This window comes from Dendrobates tinctorius, unplaced genomic scaffold (assembly GCF_039654945.1).
Source record: "Dendrobates tinctorius isolate UK_male_01 unplaced genomic scaffold, ASM3965494v1 ptg000129l, whole genome shotgun sequence".
In the NCBI taxonomy this organism is placed as follows: domain Eukaryota; kingdom Metazoa; phylum Chordata; class Amphibia; order Anura; family Dendrobatidae; genus Dendrobates; species Dendrobates tinctorius.
The window spans coordinates 18,689,575-18,713,989 of NW_027361797.1; the positions used below are offsets into that span (position 1 = coordinate 18,689,575).

General features: G+C 42.7%; 1 protein-coding gene across 1 annotated transcript in view; it reads right to left on the bottom strand.

The window, feature by feature from the left end:
- GRIN2A (glutamate ionotropic receptor NMDA type subunit 2A) overlaps positions 1–24,415 on the bottom strand; it is a 293,548-nt gene that overhangs the window by 68,384 nt on the left and 200,749 nt on the right. The window contains exons 7-8 of the mRNA XM_073542833.1: positions 5,801–6,030; positions 4,272–4,432 (exon numbers count right to left, since the gene is read on the bottom strand). Of these exons, the coding sequence (XP_073398934.1) occupies positions 4,272–4,432; positions 5,801–6,030 (391 nt within the window). The remainder of the gene's footprint in view (positions 1–4,271; positions 4,433–5,800; positions 6,031–24,415) is intronic.

Consider the following 24,415-nt stretch of genomic DNA (forward strand, 5'->3'; position numbering starts at 1 on the left):
GTAGCTGTTGAAAATGATTGCACACATTTTTAATTAATGCAGAATGCAATTTTTTAAAGTGATCATTGAATCCATGCGATTTTTCTTACTTATCGAGATAAAAAAATGTTTTGCAGGTATGAACTCCCACTGCAGGCAAAAGCGTAAATGAGTGTAAGGGGATGGAGAGGAAGAAGAGCCTAAAAGGGGTTACCTCTCCTGCTCCATGTCTGGAACCACCTAGCCAGACAGCAGGGTTGCAGGGGGGAAGACTTTCCGGCCCGGACCGACTGAACCATGTAACAGTGGGGGCCAGTGACAAAAGGGAAGGGGTGGTGGACAGGGAGCTGTGCAGGGTAAGGGCGCAAAAGCAAAGCATGCCAGACAGAGAAGAGTGCATGAGACAGAGAGCAGGCTGCAGCACTGCTCTCGCAAAGAGGGAGAAACCCCCGTCAAGGGACAGAGACTGAAGGACGAGGTGTTGAGACCACCGTATGTGAGTATGTGGACTTGATAGCCTCCGTGGCTAGAGGAGACTTCCCTCCTGATAGTTCAGAGACAGTGACACGAGCGCACAGTCCCAGGGACCGCAGTGACCAGCTGGAGCCCCTGAGTGTGGCAAAGAGACTTCACAGTGTGCGCAACATCGTTCCTACGGAGAGACAGACGGGGTATCATATAGAGACTCAGAGCAGGGGAGACTCAGGTTTTCATTATCTCCCTGCTCCTTGCTTTAACCCCTGGTGATCCCAACTTCATTCAGAGTAGAGACTTTAGAGACTGCAAGCGCCGCGGTTGTCGGTGCCAACGTGGGAGAAGTGGACTCTTCAATCAAGCTTTCTCCGGACTGATAAGTTATAATTATCTGAGTTTAACCGTTTTCAATGCTGCATAACTGTTTTATTGCTTTCTTCAATTCCATTGTGCTGCTTTACTGTTTTACACTGTCACATTTAACCCCTTTCTGCTCCTCCATGCGTGGAGAGAAAATCCCTGTAAATAAACCTTTAACTCTCTGTCTGTCGGATCCATGGCGACATCCTCAATACCTGCAGTTTATTACATGAGCGCAACATGGAAAGGTTAACAAGTGAAGGACTCGGAACTAGATAAAGAAATTCAGATTATATGAAGGGCCACAATGCAAATTTCAACAGGCTAATGCAGTGCCTGAATCTTACATTAAGTAGAATATTTGTAAAAGAACATAATGTATTCAATCATAATTGCTGCAGCAGCCCTTATTTGCCTATAAATTAGATAATTCATGGTTTCTAATCCATTTGCTATTAAAATTTGGAAACTTCTCAGAAAACAGAAAGAATACAAATCTTATCAACGTATTCACAGAGATGAATTTAACATCTCCAGCAGCAACGCATTGAAATGTTGAAAGCTATGCAAGCATAGACTCAAAAGCTGAGTACTTCTTTAAACACCTGTTTTATCTAGTGCAAAGCCAATATTGTAGATAAAAGAGCAGGAATCCACATTACAGTGCCCGGTTTTGGCTCCCAGGACAAATGGGGCCTAATAAATATTTTGCCTTTACAGATATCGCTTTTTTTTGTCAATAAAGTAGATTTGCTGTTGAAAGTGCTTTTGGGTGAATTGACACCCAAAAGTAAAGATAATCACTAAGCCTATTCATACACATCAAGTATGTATGAAGAACACACTTTTTATGTGACACTTTATGAGAGCTAATATTTTGCTCCTGAGCTCTGTTGTTCACTATGTTTGTCTGTGCCCCTCACCATGTTTCTTGAATTTCCCTGTCGATGTAATCACATAAGTGGACAGATCACCACTCCACACAAAACCAGTATTCCCACACACTTCAATAATCTAGAAGACTATGGCATGGTTTATTCCATGCAAATGAAAATCAAAATGCAGACATGAAAGAATGAGACAGATCATGGCAGAAATACTCTACACCAGTTTTGGACCAAGGTGCACTAGAGTGATCCTTTTAAAGAATTTGGCACATCTTCCAGTTGTCTTGCACCAGCATCAGAGATGTACTATGGTCATGAATTATAATGAATTTGTTGGGTCTCGCTTGACCATGCAATCTCTTGCTAAGCTTTGCCCACTTTCCAAAAAGAGTCATAGCTGGTGTAAAAGAGCCAAAAGTTGTAATTTTTTTGTACAGCTAAAAGTTGGCAAAAATGTTGTAATACTTCAGTTTTTGCCACACTTTGATTGCAAAGTGTTTGATGAATCAGCCCCTTAGGCTTCTTGACACAATGGCCTCAATTTATCAATGTGATTATGACAAAATTCTGGCAAACATCACTTTTGAAAAGTTGAAAAATATTTGAATAACTCTGAGTTGTGCAAAAATGTTGTGACTTTTGGTGTTATGCCAGTTTCTTCTAGCTTTGCCAAAATGGACGCATTTGTGGAGTGACTGCACATCGGGGGCATGACAACACAACTAATCAAATTCATGATAATCTAATTCACTTGTCAGACACTTCTGATTCATTAAGATATGTGTTCCTCTTAATGAATAAAGAGTGTTTGACTCCAACATGCCCCCTGATCAAAATCAGAGTGAACATCATGTATTGGAGTGCTCCTTATTCATTAATACACATGTCTTGTAACATGAGCATCTGAAAAGTGGATTGCGCCTCCGTGTGCCTCACCATGAATCTTACTCCATTAAAAGACAGGAGAAAGATTTCTGGCATGAAAAACGCCACAGCTAATCATCAATGAGATAATCTGTGGGGTCAGGCCTCAGCTCCATGCATTTGGGCACAGCTGGGCAAAATTGATGTAAAAATGCCAAAAGCCGCAACATTTTTGTGCAACTCTACATTGTACAAAAAAATGGCGATACAAATAGTCTAGATACACTATTGCATAGTTCATCACAGACCTCAAGTTGGTGGCTTGACTACTACAATCACACATTGTTTCACACTACGTTATCAGCTAAATAGTGCAACATATTTGCAACCTTGCATGTAGAATATGAGATAAAATATAATTAGTGGACACATCAGTAAATTTGGCAAATATCTTAAATGGTGTGCAAGGGTTGGCCAGAGCAGTAGTCGTGGCTGAGGTAAACGGCTCAGGCACGCCCTGGTCTTCCCTCACATAAACATGACATTTCTCTGTCAGTATACCTGTTGCTCTATTTTTCTCACCCTCAAGGCCTACCCCACGTGGCTGTGCATTTTTTTCCAACTCTTTTGGCAAAAAACGAAGACACAGTCCAATTCCAACTTTAAACAAGAAACTTTACTATTTTGCATTCTCAGTCCGTTCTCTTCAATTACAGCATTGACATCAGGTAACTCTCAATTTGCCTTCTTCACTTTCCCTAGTTTCTCCCTGTCACCTTCCAGAACATTCCCTGGTTGTCCCATCCCAGTCAGCATCACAGCATCCTCCCTGTCCAGCTTCACTATCTTTGGGAGTTCACCTGTCTGTTTCGCCCCAGACAAAAGGGCATCTGCCCACATAGCAAGCTGCCTCATAATGAGCGATCTGTGCTGCCATACTGCTGCCAACTGTCTCACTACCATCTGCAGAGTAGTGCTTGGTACTGCAATGTTTTGCACTGTTGTCATCTGTGGCCCTCAGGCCCTGAGCGGCTGGGCTCGTGACCTTAAACATTACGGGGCTACCTGCCCTATCAGGGCTACTAACTGACTAAAATGCCAGATGCTCCCTCCTACATTAACTATTTACATTCTAAACATAACTATATCCCCATCTATTAGGCCTACTAGGCAACTACGCTTGCCCTACATAAATACGATAATAGCAAAGCATACAGAGAATTATAGGGTGGACATTAATCAACATTAAATATGCATAACATAAATAAAAAGCACGTATATCATGGATTTAGAAATCGCTTACAGGTGGTCCACACGTGATGAAATATTCATCAAACTGTGCAACTTGCCGAATTTTAACTGTGTGTAATGCACACACTGTTAGGATTTGTCTCAGTTGTGCCTCACCATTAAGTGTGGGCCTGCTACATCTGTTTAATGAGTAATGCATTAAAGAACATCATAAAGCAGCAATGCGATACCCATGAATCCAAAATTGCCTTTATTTATTAGCAATAAAACCCTGTTGAAACCACACTGGAAATTGAGTAGAAAAATGACCGACAATGGTCTTTTAGAGGGATGTTCCATTCAAAGAAGGAGAAAAGAGGGCAAGGATAGAAACAGTAAGCTACTATGGAAGTGACAAAATCACATAAAATCTAAAGTACAGTAGGTAGGTGGGAAAAAAGGCAAAAGGTGTCTCACCCAGTCTTTAAGCTGACTAAAGCTTCATGTACTCCTTTTTGATTAAATTTTACCATGTATTGATGCATTTCAGGATAATTGTTTCTGATGTTCCTTTCCGTGCTTCCATTAGGAACTGTGCCAAATCGAAATGGGGGAGAATATTCATATGACCGTTGAAACTAGATATTGAAAAAACAAATCAGAAATACAGTGATTAGATCATAACTGACATGAACACCAAAGAGCTGCATAAGAATCAAATAGTAGAAAAAAAGTGAAAAAGCAGTACAAAAAAGACAATCATGCGGGTGCAAGCCTTCCAGGTATATACCAAACCTCAAAATAGTCCTTCAAAGATGAAATCAGCACACCATAGAGACTTCAAATAAGGTGCTATTTATTAGCCCATCTGGCTATTTGCCCATGCAGCGACATTTCGGTCCAGAGGATGTGGACCTTTTTCAAGCTGCTTGAAAAAGGTCCGCACCCTCTGGACCAAAACGTCACTGCATGGGCAAATAGCCAGATGGGCTAATAAATAGCACCTTATTTGAAGTCTCTATGGTGTGCTGCTTTCGTCTTTGAAGGGCTAAGAATCAAATAGGAGATTCCTTGAAAGGGACAAAATAGATATAAACTGTTGCACGAGTCATCCTGTAGACAACTGTAAGATGGACCTTTGTGCTGGATGCGAATTGTATGGACACCATATGCATCAAAGGGACACCTACTCTAAAATGGTCATAAAAGCTCCAACAATTAGCATTGTCATGTACCTGGGGAGCTAACTAACCGTCCAAGTTGGGAGAGCTCTGATAAACAGCGCTTCTCAAGGTTTTTGTCATGGGGCATCACCATCTAGAAAAAGTTTCTGACAAACATTAAAATGTATCATGTTTCATCTCTCATTAGTCTCCTGAACTGGATTTATTATTAAAGACAACCTATGCTGCCAAATCATAGATTTACGAAACCAGAGAAAGGCCTATGTGGTGTATGATCACATTTTTGAAAACTACTTCCATAGGTACTCCTTAGAACTCTTGCAGGCGACCGTATATTCGGTCCAAGTGCGCTCCGGCAAAACATCAGACGGCACTCAGACCAATGTTATTCTATGGTGCCATGCACAAGTCTTGGACTGGCTAGTAGCATGTCTCAGTTGGATCCGATGATAAGATCACACTCGGCCATAAGTTCATGGAAAACATCAGACTGCAATTGGATGGTATCGAACTGCACTGGGATAACATCGGACTACAATTTTTTCCCCATCTTCTCCTCAACAGAGAAAAACAGATCACACTAAAAACACCATCTGACCAAACTCTGATCAGAGTGCGATTAGCATAATCTCACTGATTTTTTCGTGTGAGAGAAAATGCACTAGTGTGACCCTAGCCTTAGAGAAACTCATTACATAGGTATTAGTTAATATATTCTAACTATAATGCAAAAATTACATCATTAACTATCTACACTGTATATAGGTAAATTATTAAGTAGCTCACGGTAATAATATATAATGGGAAGGTTTACATACATACCTTTTTGTCACTAAGTCCGGTAACCTGATCAACAAATTCCTCTTGGATCATGAATGCAGCAAGGTTAGCAGTATAACTTGCCAAAAATATTACAGCAAAGAAAGCCCAAATTGACACAATGATTTTGCTAGTTGTGCCTTTTGGATTTTGCACAGGCACAGAGTTATTAAAGACCAAACCCCAAAGTAGCCAGACAGCCTTTCCAATGGTGAAAGAAGGTCCGTGTGGTGCTGAAATATCAAAAATGGGGATTAATAATTAATATGTAATTCATTATACATACATCTACACATTGGGGATAACAGCAGGTGTCTACTGGATAAAATTTGCATACTTTTTTCACTTACTATAGAACATATTTATTTCTATTGGCAAAAAAAAAGCGGCACTAAAATAATAAACAAGTACATATGCTCATAAATATTCATGCTGTAGCCCGTACTGTATTTCACCTGTGAGAGCAGTAGTTTGCACTCCTAAAACTTGCTAGAAATTTCTAGCATTGTCAAACATTTGGCTTTATAAAGTTGAGCCTTCTAATTATTTAGTCTCCCACCTGCATATAAGTACACATACTTTTCTCTTGTCTATTTTCCTTCTATTACTATTTATGTCACTGATCCCACTCATAAAGTCATTCTCATTTTCCTGTGTCTAGTTGGGACTAGTACTATTCAAGAAAATTGATGACCATGTGAAACATCGAGAAGTTGTGTCCACCAGGGAAAGAATGAAAATTGGTTCTCTTCTAGAGGGAAGAGAACTATTCCGCCTAAAAACAATCCTAAAACAGCTCCAGTCCACTGATAGGTCTCTTTTACTTTTGGTTTCACAAAGACTGCCAGTAACATTTCACAATTCTTCTAATGGTTGGATATTGAGAAGTAAGAGGTAGATGTTCTTGCAGACCATGCTGCCATGGTGCAGTTCAGTTTTGTGAAAGGGTTTGGTACGGACCTTGAACATGCTAATAAAAGCTGCTTGAAATATTACTACGGGTGGAACTACTCCTTTCTCACAGCAGCACAGTCTAGAAGAACCTCTATCACCTACTTCTCAATCTACAGGCAGAAGATCCTCTCCTATCTGCAGATGTGTCTGGTATTTAGTTATTCTTTATTTATTTTACTCACTTACATAGCCCCATTAATTCCACAGCGCTTTACAAACATTATTGGCACTGTCCCCGATGGGGCTCACAATCTAAATTCCCTATCAGCATGTCTTTGGAATGTGGGAGGAAACTGGAGACTGTGGAGGAAACCTATGCAAACATGGGGAGAACATACAAACTCCTTGCAGATGTTGTCCGCAATTTCACTTTTAAAGTACATTATTACCCTTTGTGTGCTAGTCACTCTTTTTCTTTTCTTAAAGGTTGGATATTGGCTCAAATTGTAGCTACATCCAATAGATCCCAAAAGTTGGGGACAAAGAAGAGCGCAACATGGTTTTAGCCGATAGCAACAATCATATTGGTGAGTAGTGATTGCCCACCTGATCGGGTTGTGTATTCACCACAATTTCAAAGCATTAATAATCCAGCCACTTCAAGATCATGAGTCGCAAGAAACAGAAAGGTATTTCTGCATAAAAATATAAGTGTTTTTTCTCCACTGCTGGTGGAGTTCCAAGGAAAGGATCAATGGCACACAGGGTAGAAGACATGAAGTTTAATATCTGTACGCTTTTCAAAGTTATCAAACATCTTCCTCAGGAGTAGAGGTGAGCTAACTTGTTTGGATTCGGTTCCGAAAATGATCGGAATCGAATTTTGTTTTTGCAATATTTGTCGATCACAGCCGTACATCATTAGAGATAAGGAAGTAGAAATTACCAAAAATGTTCGTAACCGATCATAAGACATACATTCGGCACGAATATGTCAAAATCAGATTTGGGGACCAAATCTGAACAAATTTGCTCATCTCTACTCAGGACATAACAAGAGTGAAGATTCATTGACAAAGAGACAGCTTTATGAGATACGTTGACATTGAATTAAGAGTGAAAAAGTGGGCACATGATGTGTCAAAGTTCATCCTTAACCCATTGAGTCCTGCAATATTATATATATGAGCAAGCAAAATATATATAACACTGAAATAAATAATAAAAACCTTCAAAAGCAACATTATGGAGTGTCTTATATATGTCCCCTTGAAAGATTAAAAATAATGTAATATGCATCGATGGGAATTGAACCGCTGCTACGTCATCTATCGTCTTCATTTTTCTATAGCATTTGTATTTTCTGTGATTCCTAGGCATCTGAGCAATGAAGTTTGAACCTCCTTGTAGGGTCCCTGATGAGAAATAGGAGGATCCCTTACGCCTCGCACATCACTTTCGGCAGGACCGCACTGGTTGCAATGTTACAGTATTTTGGTCTAACAAGTTGTTAGACATGTTACTAATAATGACATTGTGAAAGAAACATTCCATTTTTTTTTTTACCAGCAAAAAGCGAACATCGTTTCAAGAATGAACATCAACTTTTATTTTTTTTCTTCTGACTATGATTTAACATCATTGTTAAAAAAGAGAAAAATCTTTTTCTGTCACTTGTCATCATATTAAGCAGACAGTAGCTAATGTTGTCATGCTTTTTCAATCCCCGTAAGCAACAATTTATAAGAATTTTTCTCTTCCAGGATTCTTGTTGGATAATCATTCCGGCTGCATTTTAATCATCAGTTTTGTTATGTTCATGGTATTAAACTTTGGTTAAGCTATAAATTATATGTTAGCAAATTGCCTTTATGACTATTATTCTAGTTCTAGATGGGAAATTGTGTTTTTACCACACAATATAAATCCCTCAAACAAAGGGTAATTGCATAAAACATGCTTAACTTTTGTGAGGACATTAGAATTTGAGTATTATCTAATAGGTTCACTCTCCTAGTCATCACAGTACTGTACTGTGACCTCTCCTATGGGGTCATATGAGAACTTGTAGTGGCTCCAATCATTGTATTGTTGAATACACATACAGTGGCATGTAAAAGATTGTGCACCCTTGGTCAAAATTACATTTCTTGTGAACAGTTAAACAAGTTGAAGTTGAAGATGAAATGGTCTCTAAAAGACCTAAAGTTAAAGATGACAAATTTCCTTTGTATTTTAGGAAAAACTAAATATATATATATATATATATATATATATACTGCTCAAAGAAATAAAGGGAACACAAACAGCCTGTTGCAAATGGAATAGTGTTCCCTTTATTTATTTGAGCACTATATATATATATACTAGCTGAAGAGCCCGGCGCTGCCCGCGCATAGTAACTAACTGTGGTTAGTTATAGCAAATTATAATTATCCTCCATCCCATAGTCCCATGCCCATATACCCATCATACATATTCGCCATCCCATAGTCCCGTGCCCATATACCCATCATACATATCCTCCATCCTATAGTCCAGTGCCCGTATACCCATCACACATCCTCCATCCCATAATCCCGTGCCCATATACATATCCACCATCCCATAGTCCCGTGCCCATATACCCGTCAAACATATCCGCCATCTCATAGTCCCGTGCCCATATACCCGTCAAGCATATCCTCTATTCCATAGTCCAGTGCCCATATACCCATCACACATCTTCCATCCCATAGTCCCGTGCCCATATACATATCCACCATCCCATATTCCCGTGCCCATATACCCGTCATACATATCCTCCATCCCATAGTCCCGTGCCCATATACCCGTCATACATATCCTCCATCCCATAGTGCCGTTCCCATATACCCATCATACATATCCTCCATCCTATAGTCCGGTGCCCATATACTCATCACACATCCTCCATCTCATAGTCAACCATTATGACATCATAATGAGCGGCAGCGGGGCTTGCAACCTTTGATGACATCAGCGTCGCCATGGCAACCATTGTGACATCATAATTAGGGGCGGGGCTTGGCGCGCACACACTGCTTCCCCAGTATGCAAATAGGGGCATTGTGACATCATAATGAGGGGCGGGGCTTGACACAGTATGTAGATAGGGGCACAATTGTTTGGTGAATTGGAATGCGCGGGGTTAAAATTTCGCCTCACAACATAGCTTAGGACGCTCTCGGGGTCCAGACGTGTGACTGTGCCAAATTTTGTGGCTGTAGCTACGACGGTGCGGATGCCTATCCCGGACATACACACATACACACATACACACACACACACATACATACATACACACATACATACACACTTTGAGCTTTATATATTAGATATACACTCACTGGCCACTTTATTAGGTACACCTGTCCAACTGTGTGTTAAGACTTAATTTCTAATCAGCCAATCACATGGCGGCAACTCAGTGCATTTAGGCATGTAGACATGGTCAAGACAATCTCCTGCAGTTCAAACCGAGCATCAGTATGGGGAAGAAAGGTGATTTGAGCGCCTTTGAACGTGGCATGATTGTTGGTGCCAGAAGGGCTGGTCTGAGAATTTCAGAAACTGCTGATCTACTGGGATTTTCACGCACAACCATCTCTAGGGTTTACAGAGAATGGTCCGAAAAAGAAAAAAAATCCAGTGAGCGGCAGTTCTGTGGCCGGAAATGCCATGTTGATGCCAGAGGTCAGAGGAGAATGGGCAGACTGGTTCGAGCTGATAGAAAGGCAACAGTGACTCAAATTGCCACCCGTTACAACCAAGGTAGGCAGAAGAGCATCTCTGAACGCACAGTGCGTCGAACTTTGAGGCAGATGGGCTACAGCAGCAGAAGACCACACTGGGTACCACTCCTCTCAGCTAAGAACAGGAAACTGAGGCTACAATTTGCACAAGCTCATCGAAATTGGACAGTAGAAGATTGGAAAAACGTTGCCTGGTCTGATGAGTCTCGATTTCTGCTGCGACATTCGGATGGTAGGGTCAGAATTTGGCGTAAACAACATGAAAGCATGGATCCATCCTGCCTTGTATCAACGGTTCAGGCTGGTGGTGGTGGTGTCATGGTGTGGGGAATTTTTTCTGGGCACTCTTTGGGCCCCTTGGTACCAATTGAGCATCGTTGCAACGCCACAGCCTACCTGAGTATTGTTGCTGACCATGTCCATCCCTTTATGACCACAATGTACCCAACATCTGATGGCTACTTTCAGCAGGATAATGCGCCATGTCATAAAGCTCGAATCATCTCAGATTGGTTTCTTGAACATGACAATGAGTTTACTGTACTCAAATGGCCTCCTCAGTCACCAGATCTCAATCCAATAGAGCATCTTTGGGATGTGGTGGAACGGGAGATTCGCATCAGGGATGTGCAGCCGACAAATCTGCGCCAACTGTGTGATGCCATCATGTCAATATGGTCCAAAATCTCTGAGGAATGCTTCCAGCACCTTGTTGAATCTCTGCCACGAAGAATTGAGGCAGTTCTGAAGGCAAAAGGGGGTCCAACCCCTTACTAGCATGGTGTACCTAATAAAGTGGCCAGTGAGTGTATATATATTAGATATATATATAAAAATACTTATACAGATACAGAAAGAGAGAGAGAGCTGGAGAAGATGTGGAAGGTGAAGGCAACAGTGATTCCAGTGGTGATAGGACAAAAGACCACCCCCATTGGGGGGTGAGAATAAAGTTTTTTATATACACTGCTCAAAAAAATAAAGGGGACACTAAAATACCACAACCTAGATATCTCTGAATGGAATATTCCAGTTGCAAATTTTTATTCATTGCATAGTGGAATGTGTTCAGAACAATAAAACATAACAATTATCAATGTAAATCAAAATGAATATCCCATGGAGGTCTGGATTTGGAACGATACTCAAAATCAAAGTGGAAAATGAAGTTGCAGCCTGATCCAACTTCGGTGGAAATTCCTCATGACAAGGAAAAGATGCACAGTATTGAGTGTGGCCTCCACGTGCCTGTATGACCTCCCTACTGTACAGTGCCAGGGCATGCTCCTGATGAGGTGGTGGATGGTCTCCTGAGGGATCTCCTCCCAGACCTGGACTAAAGCATCCGCCTACTCCTGGACAGTCTGTGGTGCAATGTGACGTTGGTGGATGGAGGGAGACATGCTGTCCCAGATGTGCTAAATGGGATTCAGGTCGGGGGAACGGCCGGGCCAGTCCATAGCTTCAATGCCTTCATCTTGCAGGAACTGCTGACACACTCCAGCCACTTGAGGTCAGGCATTGTCCTGCATTAGGAGGAACCCAGGGCCAACCGCACCAGCATATGGTCTCACAAGGGGTCTGAGGATCTCATCTCGGTACCTAATGGCAGTCTGGTTACCTCTGGCGAAAACATGGAGGGCTGTACAGCCTTCCAAAGAAATGCCACCCCACACCATTACTGACCCACTGCCAATCCAGTCATGCTGAAGGATGTTGCAGACAGCAGATCGCTCTCCATGGCATCTCCAGACTCTGTCACATCTGTCACGTGCTCTGTGTGAACCTGCTTTCATCTGTGAAGAGCACAGTGCTTTCATCTGTGAAGAGCACAGGGCACCAGTGGGGAATTTGCCAATCTTGGTGTTCTGTGGCAAATGCCAAGCATCGTGCATGGTGTTGGGCTGTGAGCACAACCCCATCTGTGGACGTTGGGCCTTCAGACTATCCTCATGGAGTCAGATTCTAACCGTTTGTGCAGACACATGCACATTTGTGGCCTGCTGGAGGTCATTTTGCAGGGCTCTGGCAGTGCTCCTCCTGTTCCTCCTTGCACAAAGGCTGAGGTAGCGGTCCTGCTGCTGGGTTGTTGCCCTCCTACGGCCCCCTCTACGTCTTCTGGTGTACTGGCCTGTCTCCTGATAGCGCCTCCAGCCTCTGGACACTACACTGACAGACACAGCAAACCTTCTTGCCACAGCTCGCATTGATGTGCCATCCCGGATGAGCTGCACTACCTGAGCCACTTGTGTGGGTTGTAGAGTCTGTCTCATGCTACCACAAGTGTGAAAGCACAACCAACATTAAAAAGTGACCAAAACATCAGCCAGAAAGCATTGGTACTGAGATGTGGTCTGTGGTCCCCACCTGCAGAACCACTCCTTTATTCATGGTGTCTTGATAATTGCCAGTAATTTCCATCTGTTGTCTATTCAATTTACACAACAACATGTGAAATTGATTGTCAATCAGTGTTGCTTCCTTAGTGGACAGTTTGATTTCACTTGGAGTTAAATTCTGTTGTTTAAGTGCTCCCTTTATTTTTTTGAGCAGTGTATATTATTTTTTTTCATTTTTACATTTTAAGAATTACAAAACAGAAAATGGGCTGTTGGAAAAGTTTGTACACCCTGCATGGTTAGTACCTAGTAGCACCCCCTTTTGAAAGTATCTCAGCTTGTAAGCACTTTTTGCAGCCAGACAAGAGTCTTTCAATTCTTGTTTGAGGGATTGTCATCCATTCTTCATTGGAAAATTATTCCAGTTCTGTAAAATTCTTGGGTCGTCTTGCATTTTGAGGCATAGCCACAGATTTTCAATGATGTTCATGGCCATTTAGCTTGTGCCTTCTGAGGTAATCTATTGCAGATTTTGATGTGTCTTTAGAGTCATTATCAATTTGTAGAAGCCATCCTCTTTTCAACTTCAGCTTTTTTAAAGATGGTATTATGTTTACATCAAGCATTTCTTGAAATTTCAATGAACACATTCTTCCCTCTACCTGTGAAATGTTCCCCATGCCATTGGCTGCAACGCTAACCCAAAGCATGATTGATCCACCACCATGCTTAATTGTTGGTGAGATGTTATTTTCCTGAAATTCTGTGCCCTTTTTCTCCACACATAACTTTCATCATTGTGGCCAAAGGGTTCCATTTTAAATTCATCGATCTACAGAACTTGTTTACAAAATGCCAGGTGGTATCATTCAAACACCAGTGTACACATACAAAAAATGAACAAGTGACATTTCGATCACACAGGGCCTTTTTCAAGCTAAAAACAAGGTGTACACTGGTGCCAGTAAATCTTTTTTTGAACTATACTACCCGATGCCTTGGATTCTTGGATTGTTCACAGCTTTTACAACTAAGTGAAGGGTTGCACCAAGTCTGCATGGGGCACATAGTTGTGCATGGGATATATTTTTCAAATAAAATTGTTTAAAAAATGCATCAGGCTTGTTTAGACATTATTTTACTTTCCTCTGAAGCTGAATTTTATGGTTAGGTTGCAGGAGAGGTTCTCTTCTGATGACTCTTTCATGATGGCCATATTTGTGCAGGTGCCGACAATTCTAGTGTCAACTAAATCTTTCTGAAATTCTTTTGTAGTCAAGCAGAGATTTTGATTTGCCTGTGTAGAAATCCTGCAAACACTATATATACATATACATTTGTGCTCAAAAGTTTACATACCCCGGAAGAATATTTGCTTTCTTGGCCTTTTTTCAGAGAATGTGAATGATAACACCAAAACTTTTTCTCCACTCATTGTTAGTGGTTGGATGAAGCCATTTATTGTCAAACTACTGTGTTTTGTCTTTTTAAATCATAATGACAACTCAAAACATCCAATTGACCCTGATCAAAAGTTCACATACCCTGGTGATTTTGGCCTGATAACATGCACAGAAGTTGACACAAAGAGGTTTGAATGGCTACTAAAGGTTACATCCTCACTTGTGACCTGTGACAAAAGCCAGGAAACTTGTTCAGAACGCAAAGAAAAACCCACAAATAATGTCAGCTGAAATAATGGACTCTCTGAAAACTAGCGGTGTAGCTGTTTCAAGATGCACAATAAGGAGGAGGCTAGAAGAAAAAAGGGCTGCATGGTCTTCAATTCAGCACCTGGCACAAGAGAACAGCACAAACAGTACCGCTTCTTACCACACACTGGTACGTATCACACTGATCACACACGGATGTCATCCATGTGTCACCGGTGTGCATGTGTGCGGGACATTTTGCGGTCCGTGCTGCTACACTGACATTTGAAAGAGTCATTAGTGAACTCCATCATTTACTGAACTTTGGACGACTTGTGCCGATTTTTCTTGAAAAAACTCAGGAATCCGAACAAGAATCTGAATGTGCAACGTTCACACTGAATTTGAGTTTGGCAAACTTTTTCCAAACAAGCTTGCTTATCTCTACTAATGAGCAATGCATCGTGGCAGCTCAGATTACACCTATATGGTTAAGTTTAGATGTATGGTGGCAGAGCAGCTACTCAAGCATCCTTCTATCAGCAAGTTGTTACTATGTAATCTGAGAGCAGCATGATGCAGGGGCAGAAACCCTGATTACAGCAATGTATCACTTACTGGACATCTTGGTGTAATTTTTGTAGAATCCATGATTGTCTGTTGTAGATGTTGCAGTGGTCATAATGCTGAGCTCTGTATAACTCCATCCACAATCTGATTGACAGCTTCCTAAGTATACTGTTTATTGTCAGCAAGCTGCCAATCAGTGGTGGAGGCGGGGTTACACAGATCAGCCAGACCGCCATGCACATGAGACAGTCAGTCAGTGATAATCTCCTACTGATGAAACACTAATGAATTGAAACTAGAACACACAGCCTAATAAGTGACACATCTCTTGAATCAGGTTAACTTCCCCTGTATTATGCTGCTCTTAGACTAAATTAAATATTAAAAAAACTACTGACGGATTCCCTTTAACTAGACAGAGAACAGCTAATGAAGTGACTCTCACTCAGGAGGTCCTCGCCTGTGCATGCATCATGGGATTGGCCTGTTATTTGACAACAGGCATAAAATACAAAATTTAGCTGCAATTTCTAATACAGGGGAAATATATAACCAGCCACAACTTTCCCAATCAATGACAAATACTCATTAGCAGGAGACAGGCTAATTCTGGTCTTGGAGTCACAGAATAAACCTGGTCACCAATTCCTTTTACAGAAAGTTGTAGAAGACTTGATGATGATGACTCAGTGTGAAGTTAAAAATATTCCAGAGTTAATCTATGATTTAGAAACCTCAGTCTTTTATTCATGAAAAAAAAAAAAAAAAAAAAAGCCTATGAGCCCGAGGGCACCTACTAATCATGGACACTAGATTGTGAGGTTGTGTCTCTCAAAATTAACATTTCAATTAATTTTTAATAATACTTCCAGCAATTTCTGTTTAAATTCACAAGATGCTCCCTTTCTATACGTCCCTTCATGCATTTTTTCTGGGTACTACAGAATATAGTTTATAAGCACTATGCAATAGAAAAATGTACTAATAGTGATTTATTTGAAAATAGGTCCCACTGTGGAATTTAAAGGGAACCTGTCACCCCCCCAGGGCGTTTTTCAGTTAAAGAGCCACCTTCAGCAGCACTAAGGCTGCATTCTGTGAAGGTGGCTCTTCTTTTTCTGACCCCTAGTAACACTGAAATATCGACTTTAATAAGTAGCTCCTCATACCTGTAATGAGTCCCACAGGTATGGTGTGTCCCTCTGTATCAGCCGCCCACCATCTGTCCATCATGATGCCCCTGTTCATCGCTGCCTCCTCCTGTTTTGAATGCAAGCGTCTGTGCTGTGACAAGAGTTCTTGAGCATGCGCACTGCGCGCTGCCAGAGAACCGACATCAGGCTATTGCGCCTGCGTGTTGCGGAGGCCCCAGCCCCGCAGTGTGAATACATCATAGCACACTGCGGGGTGGGATCTGGGGCCGCCACAACACGCAGGCGCAATAGCCTGATGTCGGTTCTCGGGCAGCTCGCACTGCGCATGCTTAAGAACTCTTGTCAAAGCGCAGGCGCTTGCATTCAAAACAGGAGGAGGAAGCAACGAACAGGGGTATCATGATGGACAGATGGTGGGTGGCGCCGAGACACCGGACAGGCATGATGGACGGATGGTAGGCGGCTGATACAGGGGGACACACCTTACCTATGGGACACATTACAGGTATGAGGAGCTATTTATAAAAGTAGATATTTCAGTGTTACTAGGGTTCAGAAACAGAAGAGCCACCTTCACAGAATGCAGCCTTAGTGCTGGTGAAGGTGGCTCTTTAACTGAAAAACGCCCTGGGGGGGTGACAGGTTCCCTTTAATATGAGATACCCTTTACCTTTTGTCAATACACTGCTTTAAAGCCCCTTTTAAGGTGATCACTTTACTGTAAAGAATCCATGGCCTACGAAAAGGTTTTAGTTTTCAAAAGTTCAATTACCCCTTTTATACATCAGTACTTGTTCTGTAACTGTTGACTAAAGCAATCTCCATTCCAACTGCACTCATTATTTTGAGTAGTTGAACTTTTTTGGCCTTTACTCACAGGCCCAAGCATAGTATCGCCACTCCGTGCTGGAACTTCTCACGCTTTCTTTTTAATGGTAGAGATTAGCAGGTCTCGTGTAGCTTGGACACACTAAACACACAGCAGTATATGCTTAAAACGTGCCTATCACCAAAAATGAAGTTTTATTATTGTAAAAAATATAATTATATGTGTGTATTTACTTATTTTGGATAGATACTGATTACTTTGAATATGTGTATCAGTAAAAACCTTTGTTTTGTATACCTATTTTTCAATGGAAGCATGCTGATATGTTGTGGATAGCATGGCTTCTCAGTGGACTCTCTGCACCACACATGCGCATGTGCAGGCAGAGAGATCGGAAGCGCGCTGATACTGGGTCCATAGTGCTACTTTACCAGACGACTTTTCCCTTCCTGTCTGCAGCTTCACTGTCTACCATTGTCATGTTGATCTGATCCGAGCATTTTCACTTCAATCAAAGCACAGACCAAACACCAGTGTGATAGAGATGAAGAAGAAGCTGTTCACAGGGAGGAACAACTTTTATATACTTACCGCGCGTGAAGTGCAGTGAACAGTCTTCTAAGAAAGTGCAATGATGTTCCTTGGAGCCACGCATATGGAAACAATTCCAAGTTGTTCTGCTCACTAAGTAGAGATCCTACAATAATTTGCAAGATCTCACTGCTTAGCGAGAAGAGAGACCAGGAAGTGTTCCCATACGCACGACTCCCGGCTGCATCTCTGCACTTTCCTAGAAAACTGCTCACCGCACCTCACCAGCAATCTGAATATTACAGTTCTCCCTGCCTGTCAGCAGCTTAATCATCTATCTCTGTTGTGAACTCCCTTGCTCGGATTTCTGAGCCGAAGCTCCCTCTGGTGGTTACTGAGAGTAGTGGAGCTGGCCAGGTGGATGGAGGTTCTCCACTTGATGAAGATAATTGTGAATTTGGGATTGCTGGCTGGGAGCATATAATGGAGCTGGCTGCTCTTGAAGGTTGCTGGTGATTTTTTCCTCTGTGTGCATTTGGAGCTCTTTTGTCCCCTGCCTGATCTACATGTTCAGCTAAGTGATTATTTTGCTAATCCTTTGCATCTAATCTGGTTGTGTCTTTTTGCTTTCTGTTTTGCTGTTAGGGTTCAGCGTGCTCCCTGCTGGGGGCAGCGCTGGGCCCTGCTTCATATGTTGCAGCTTGTTCAGTCCCCTGTTATGTTAGTATCTTTTTGCTTGCTGCCAGTTTATACCAGAGTGCTGATCTAGTGGGGGTGAGATCGTGTGATCTCAGGATTTTTTGTATATCAGAAGTGTTGGACTTTTTCAGGGTTTTGTGCGTGATTGCAGACAGTATCTTTTTCTGTCCTGTCTAGACAGTTTGGGCCCCACCGTTTGCTCAGTCTGTTCTCTGCCTGTGTTTGTGTTTCATCTTGTCTCACCGACAATATATGTTTGGGGGCTGTCTATTCCTTTGGGGATCTGCTCTGGGGCAGTTTAGATTTCATCTTTCTGTTTTTAGGCTTAATTAGTCTTCCGGCTGTGTTGAGGCATCTAGGATCATCGTAGGTACGCTCCACGGCTACTGCTAGTTGTGTGGACAGGATCAGGGGTCTGCAATCCGCTTAGTTACCAACCTCTCTGGTCTTCTGGTGGCTTAGCCTGTTCTTGCCATCCTCCTCGGTGACCCATTCATAACATATCACTATCACATTGATCTTTGCTCTGAACAGAGCATTTTTACTCTGATCAGAGCACAGATCGCTGAGATAATGGTAGAGGATCTGCTGACAGGCAGTCTTCTAATGAAGTACCAGTATGTCCCCGGGTACTGTATATTTTATAATCTTTATATCCTACATAGACTTTTAGTGTAAAAAGCTTTCAAAAGCTGTGAAATGTTGGTGCAACTCAAAGCTGTGCTAAAATTTAGCAATTTTTTTTCAATCTCACACCAATTTTGCCTCGCTCTGACAGAGTGAATAGAGTGGGGTGGGATGGGTGAGGTTGACCACCTCCTGTCAAATTTATTATGAGCCACAGTTTTCACTATGACACAAATCTTACTCCAGAAGGGACTAAGTAAAATTTGTGGTGAGGTGCACAGAAAGGTACTTTTTTACCTTGCCTGCTTGATTGAGAGGCTTTTGCCTCTTAAAGGGAAGGTGCCATCCAAAAAAAAAATTTTTCAGCAATTGAAAAAATGTAAAGAATTAATGTTTACATTTTCTTAAAAAATATTAACATTTGTTTTTAATTTTGTAAAATATGAAAAATAACTTTAAAAAGTTTGGCATTTCCAATTGTTAACACTAGGGGGAGCAGCTACTGAAATTTGGCACAAAAACCTAGTGTACAACTAGCTCACATTACTGCCCGGCAGTAATTATGGGCGGAATCTGCTGACATGGGTGTGATGTCACTCCTCTCCTCCCCTTCTGGGTGTTTGCTAAGGGAAAAGAGAGGATGACATTTAGGAACACAGTGAGCAGCCATATTGATGGGGCCTGCAAAGTTACTGGCTGTCTTTGCATGTAAAGTCTGGATCAGAACAGGTCACCAATCAGCAGAAATGTTTCCTGGATTTCTGTGGAGCAGACAAGAAGACGGTCCATCCATGTGTATAAAACACAGCGCTCTATGTACAATCCCTGGCACCGAACAGGGCGCCCCCCCATAGACCAGCACACTGGTCTCCTGAAATACTCTGTGCTGCTGTCACCCTGCTCCTTCCACCATACATCAGGCCCCTGTCGCCTCGCTTTCACACATCGCCAGGACAGGATCTGAGGAGAGGAATGGGGTCTTCGGTCACCGAGGATGGCAGGCAGCAAGGATTCTGGGAGCAGGGTGACAGCAGCACAGAGTATTTCAGGAGAGCAGTGCGCTGGTCTATGGGGGCACAGAGGGAGATATATGGGGGAGGAGCAGGGTGACAGCACCACAGAAATCCAGGAAACATTTCTGCTGATTGATGGCCTGTTCTGATCCAGACTTTGCATGCAAAGACCCCATTCCCCTCCTCAGATCCTGTCCTGGCGATGTGTGAAAGCGAGGCGACAGGCGCAGTCCGGGTTGACGCTGGGAAGCAGGCTGGGGGAAATGTAGCCATATAGTAACGATACATCAGCTGCTTCACCAGCCCTCCCCTGACTGCACCTAACTATTACCCCTGACCGTGTGCGGGTGCTCAGCCAGAACCAGCCTAGAATGGGTCCCCTTTTAGCAGATAATACTGCCATAGGGTTCTCACATAATACCACCATATAGTTCACACATAATGCCGCCATATAGATCATACACAATACCACCATGTAGATCACACATAAAACCAGCAGGGTGACAGCAGCACAGAGTATTTCAGGAGAGCAGTATCACACAGGATAGGATTAGATACACGGCTCAGAAGTCAGTATCACACATTATAGGATTAGATACACGGCTCAGCAGACAGTATCACACAAGAGAGGATTAGATGCACAGCTCAGCAGTCAGTATCACACAGGAGAGGATTAGATACATGGCTCAGCAGTCAGTATCACACAGGATAGGATTAGATACACGGCTCAGCAGTCAGTATCACACAGGAGAGGATTAGATACATGCCTCAACAGACAGTATCACACAGGATAGGATTAGATACATGGCTCCGCAGTCAGTATCACACAGGAGAGGATTAGATACACGGCTCAGCAGTTAGTATCACACAGGAGAGGATTAGATACATGCCTCAACAGACAGTATCACACAGGATAGGATTAGGTACACGGATCAGCAGTCAGTATCACACAGGAGAGGATTAGATACACAGCTCAGTAGTCAGTATCACACAGGATAGGATTACATACACGGCTCAGCAGTCAGTATCACACAGGATAGGATTAGATACAGGACTCAGCAGACAGTATCACACAGGATAGGATTAGATACACAGCTCAGCAGTCAGCATCACACAGGAGAGGATTAGATACACAGCTCAGCAGACAGTATCACAGGAGAGGATTAGATACATGCCTGAGCAGTCAGTATCACACAGGATAGGATTAGATACACGGCTCAGCAGTCAGTATCACACAGGATAGGATTAGATACACGGCTCAGCAGATAGTATCACACAGGAGAGGATTAGACACATGGCTCAGCAGATAGTATCACACAGGAGAGGATTAGATACACGGCTCAGCAGTCAGTATCACACAGGAGAGGATTAGATACATGCCTCAACAGACAGTATCACACAGGATAGGATTAGATACACAGCTCAGCACACAGTAACACACAGGATAGGATTAGATACACGGCTCAGAAGTCAGTATCACACATGATAGGATTAGATACACGGCTCAGCAGACAGTATCACACAAGAGAGGATTAGATGCACAGCTCAGCAGTCAATATCACACAGGAGAGGATTAGATACATGGCTCAGCAGTCAGTATCACACAGGATAGGATTAGATACACAGCTCAGCAGTCAGTATCACACAGGAGAGGATTAGATACATGCCTCAACAGACAGTATCACACAGGATAGGAATAGATACACAGCTCAGCACACAGTAACACACAGGATAGGATTAGATACACGGCTCCGCAGTCAGTATCACACAGGAGAGGATTAGATACACGGCTCAGCAGTCAGTATGACACAGGAGAGGATTAGATACATGCCTCAACAGACAGTATCACACAGGATAGGATTAGATACACAGCTCAGCACACAGTATCACACAGGATAGGATTAGATACATGGCTCAGCAGTCAGTATCCTACAGGAGAGTATTAGATACATGACTCTGCAGTCAGTATCACACAGGAGAGGATTAGATACACAGCTCAGCAGACAGTATCACACAGGAGAGGATTAGATACACGGCTCCGCAGTCAGTATCACACAGGATATGATTAGATACACGGCTCAGCAGTCGGTATCACACAGGATATGATTAGATACACAGCTCAGCAGTCAGTATCACACAAGAGAGGATTAGATACATGGCTCAGCAGTCAGTATCACACAGGATAGGATTAGATACACAGCTCAGCACACAGTATAACACAGGATAGGATTAGATACACAGCTCAGCGGTCAGTATCACACAGGAGAGGATTAGATACATGCCTCAACAGACAGTATCACACAGGATAGGATTAGATACACAGCTCAGCACAAAGTATCACACAGGATAAGATTAGATACACGGCTCAGCAGTCAGTATCCTACAGGAGAGAATTAGATACACGGCTCCGCAGTCAGTATCACACAGGATAGGATTAGATACACGGCTCAGCAGTCAGTATCACACAGGATAAGATTAGATACACGGCCCAGCAGTCAGTATCACACAAGAGAGGATTAGATACATGGCTCAGCAGTCAGTATCACACAGGAGAGGATTATATACATGGCTCAGCAGTCAGCATCACACAAGATAGGATTAGATACACAGCTCAGCACACAGTATAACACAGGATAGGATTAGGTACACGGCTCAGCAGACAGTATCACACAGTAGAGGATTAGATACACGGCTCAGCAGACAGTATCACACAAGAGAGGATTAGATACACGGCTCAGCAGTCAGTAACACACAGGATAGGATTAGATACATGCCTGAGCAGTCAGTATCACACAGGACAGGATTAGATACACAGCTCAGCACACAGTATCACACAGGATAGGATTAGATACATGGCTGAGCAGTCAGTATCACACAGGATAGGAATAGATACACGGCTCAGCAGTCAGTATCACACAGGAGAGGATTAGATACATGGCTCAGCAGTCAGTATCACACAGGATAGGATTAGATACACAGCTCTGCAGTCAGTATCACACAGGAGAGGATTAGATACACAGCTCAGCAGACAGTATCACACAGGAGAGGATTAGATGCACGGTTCCGCAGTCAGTATCACACAGGATAGGATTAGATACAGGACGCAGCAGACTGTATCACACAGGATAGGATTAGGTACACGACTCAGCAGTCTGTATCACACAGGATAGGATTAGATACACGGATCAGCAGTCAGCATCACACAGGAGAGGATTAGATACACAGCTCAGTAGTCAGTATCACACAGTATAGGATTACATACACGGCTCAGCAGTCAGTATCACTCAGGATAGGATTAGATACAGGACTCAGCAGACAGTATCACACAGGATAGGATTAGATACACAGCTCAGCAGTCAGCATCACACAGGAGAGGATTAGATACACGGCTCAGCAGACAGTATCACACAGGATAGGATTAGATACACAGCTCAGCAGTCAGCATCACACAGGAGAGGATTAGATACACAGCTCAGCAGACAGTATCACAGGAGAGGATTAGATACATGCCTGAGCAGTCAGTATCACACAGGATAGGATTAGATACACGGCTCAGCAGTCAGTATCACACAGGATAGGATTAGATACACGGCTCAGCACACAGTATCACACAGGATAGGATTAGATACACGGCTGAGATGTCAGTATCACACAGGATAGGATTAGATACATGGCTCAACAGACAGTATCACACAGGATAGGATTAGATACATGGCTGAGCAGTCAGTATCACACAGGATAGGAATAGATACACGGCTGAGCAGTCAGTATCCCACAGGAGAGGATTAGATACACGGTTCTGCAGTCAGTATCACACAGGAGAGGATTAGATACACAGCTCAGCAGACAGTATCACACAGGAGAGGATTAGATACACGGCTCCGCAGTCAGTATCACGCAGGATAGGATTAGATACACGGCTCAGCAGTCAGTATCACACAGGATAGGATTAGATACACAGCTCAGCAGTCAGTATCACACAAGAGAGGATTAGATACATGGCTCAGCAGTCAGTATCACACAGGAGAGGATTAGATACATGGCTCAGCAGTCAGCATCACACAAGATAGGATTAGATACACAGCTCAGCACACATTATGACACAGGATAGGATTAGATACACGGCTCAGCAGACAGTATCACACAGGAGAGGATTAGATACACGGCTCAGCAGACAGTATCACACAAGAGAGGATTAGATACACAGCTCAGCACACAGTATCACACAGGATAGGATTAGATACATGGCTGAGCAGTCAGTATCACACAGGATAGGATTAGATACACGGCTCAGCAGTCAGTATCACACAGGAGAGGATTAGATACACGGCTCAGCAGACAGTATCACACAGGATAGGATTAGATACACAGCTCAGCACACAGTATCACACAGGATAGGATTAGATACATTGCTGAGCAGTCAGTATCACACAGGAGAGGATTAGATACAGGACTCAGCACACAGTATCACACAGGATAGGATTAGATACACGGCTCAGCAGTCAGTATCACACAGGAGAGGATTAGATACAGGACT